This window comes from Aplysia californica, unplaced genomic scaffold, assembly GCF_000002075.1.
Source record: "Aplysia californica isolate F4 #8 unplaced genomic scaffold, AplCal3.0 scaffold00396, whole genome shotgun sequence".
NCBI lineage: Eukaryota > Metazoa > Mollusca > Gastropoda > Aplysiida > Aplysiidae > Aplysia > Aplysia californica.
The window spans coordinates 75,763-78,229 of NW_004797666.1; the positions used below are offsets into that span (position 1 = coordinate 75,763).

The 2,467-nt window shown below is 48.0% G+C and overlaps 1 protein-coding gene across 1 annotated transcript in view; it reads left to right on the forward strand.

The window, feature by feature from the left end:
* LOC101863688 overlaps positions 1 to 2,461 on the forward strand; it is a 4,587-nt gene extending 2,126 nt beyond the window's left edge. Inside the window, exon 2 of the mRNA XM_013085671.2 lies at positions 83 to 2,461. Coding sequence (XP_012941125.1) covers positions 103 to 1,185 — 1,083 coding nt within the window. The 5' untranslated portion in view covers positions 83 to 102 and the 3' untranslated portion in view covers positions 1,186 to 2,461. The remainder of the gene's footprint in view (positions 1 to 82) is intronic.
* The last annotated feature ends 6 nt before the right edge of the window (positions 2,462 to 2,467 follow it).

Here is a 2,467-nt window from a genome sequence, read left to right on the forward strand (position 1 = left end):
GGCTGTTTGTTTGCTTGTTTGCTTTGTGGTTGTCGTTTTTTCAAATTATTTTTTTACGTTTTAATTTTTTTGTCGTTTTTAGGTGAGAAGCCTTACCGCTGTATGTTCTGCGACTACGCCACGGCCCAAAACTCCACACTGAAGATTCACCTGAAACGCCACCACGAAGGACAGCTGACCAGTGAGGGTGGCGGGAGACGGCCACGAGACGCCTCGCACCTTGCAGGCCTGAGGGAGCCAGACCCTTCCATCCTCAATGGACGAGACAGCGGACGAGACAGCTCCCCACTCTCGCTCGGCTCCCGGCCGTACCCGAAGGCGGCTAGCTCCTCCCCTCTGGCCGAAGCAGGGGCGGGGCTCTGTGGAGACCGACAGGAGCAGATAACCAATCACAGGGCGGCGGAATACAGAGAGGCAAACTCAAACTCCCTGGACAACTGCACAGCGACAGATCTACAAACGTACTCCAGATTTGGTGGAGAAAGCGAAGCTGCTGTGGGCCCTGGGGAGTCGTATTCGTCAGCACAAACCGGAAGTGGCGGTGGCCATAGCAACAATATGAAGAGCGTGATCAAGAACAGTTCGTCTGCCGAGAGGGCGGACAGACACGGAGCGAGCGCGGTACCTGGTTCCGGAGTCAAGGACGCCAACATGGCCGTCCGGAAACTGAGCCTTGAACCCGGAAGTGGAGAACTCCATCGCCGCTTCGGTCATGATGACAACTCCGCTCCTGGCGGCGAGAACGGTGCCAAGTCTCGCGACGACAACCGGGTGGAGTCCTCTCGCGAGTCTGATCTCGGCAAGTCGTCACATCACGGGGCGGGTGGTCAGCCAAACACCCGGGACCTAGACATCAGCAAGAGCCACGCCAGCAATTCCCCTCCCATGGACACCAGTACTGGGGGCGGCGGGAAATCAGACGACAGACGCACATCTCTGGACTTGGGCAGAAGTCCACAAGTGTTCTCTTCGCTGCCGAAGGGTTGGTCAGTCTCCACCATCGATGCCGCCCCCACGACGACCAACTCGACGAGCAATGCTGCTGCAGAGACTGTTACCTTGACCACCAAGTCGGACAGTCTGATGTCTCTGGACCAGGTGGACGACGAAGACGTGGATGACCTTGACTACAGCCCGGCTTTGCCCTCAGTCGTTATACCAGAAAAGGCGTTTGTTCGGGGCTAGCGAGTTCCGAGAATTGTTGTTTTTGTTGTGTTCTTGTTTTGATTGTTTCAAGACAGTTTTGGTTCCAAGCACTGTTTCTGCTCTTCATTATGATGGGCTTTGACCTCACCGTGAATGTCTTCTTGTTACGAGTTGTTTGTTTTTTAAATTTGGTTGTTATTTTTTTCACTTACCGTAATGCGATAGATGCCAGCCGTAAACGACACCTTGCTGTTATTGACGTTGAAATGCTTTTGACTTTGTGATGAGTGTTCATTTCACACCAAAATGTCATTGACTCGTGAGTCAAGTCATTTGATTTTAATGAAATCGTGATTTTACTAAAAGTGGCTACTTGTGCCCTCCAGTAAAATCTGTTGTACATGATGTAATATGATCTTTCCCTTAATCGACATTGTCTTTTAGATAGTATGACAATTGTCCTGAAAGTACAAGAACTTCTTAGGAATGTTTTGTCTGGGGGTTGTTGTTTTTTTTGGGGGGGGGGTTTGTTGATTTTTTTTACAATCACCTTGTGTAATAGCATTTTAAGGTACGCTTTTGTTTGGGGAAAGAAATGAAAGATAGAGGTCGTTGGGGGGAAGGGGGAGGGGGGAGGGGGGTTCATTTCACTTCGTCAGCTTTTTTGTGCCGAGAAAAAACTTTATCACTATGACGTAGTTTGCTTCATTTTCTGTTGCACTTGCTGCCGACTTTCTGCTGGGAATTTTTAAAGCCGCACTGAGTAGTTTTTACGTCGAGATTCATGTACTTGTGAACAATAACACATGTAGTACAGAAACTATTGGTCGTCTACTGCAAGTATACATTGTAATGCCTTCCAGAAAAAAGGCAGCGATGAATGGCAACATAACAGGAGCTGCTGACTTCAGCTAAAGCTGAAGCCTCTGAGTGCGCTCTGTGGTCTCTGGGCGTCACTGCCATGTTTATAAAGTGCCATATATTTCTTGTTATAAATGATTGTGATCCCTGCAGTCTTTTCCGTGGTCCTGTGGCCCTTCTTCCGGTGTCGTGTAAAAGATATACTTAATGAATGTCACACGAGAGCGAATTATAATTGTAAAAAAGTTAATATTACTGCAACAACTAAATACCCTATCCCCTTCTGAAAAACAACAACCAAACAACAAAGGTTTATAGCCCTAGTAAGATATCTTTTTTATAGTTGTTTTCGCTCTTCTACCCTGTCCCTCCCTCCCTCCCTCCCACTGTTTATAAGAGATTGAAAAATATGCCGAATATCTCTTCCCGCCATGTGTGCGCATACATAGTATAAATACAT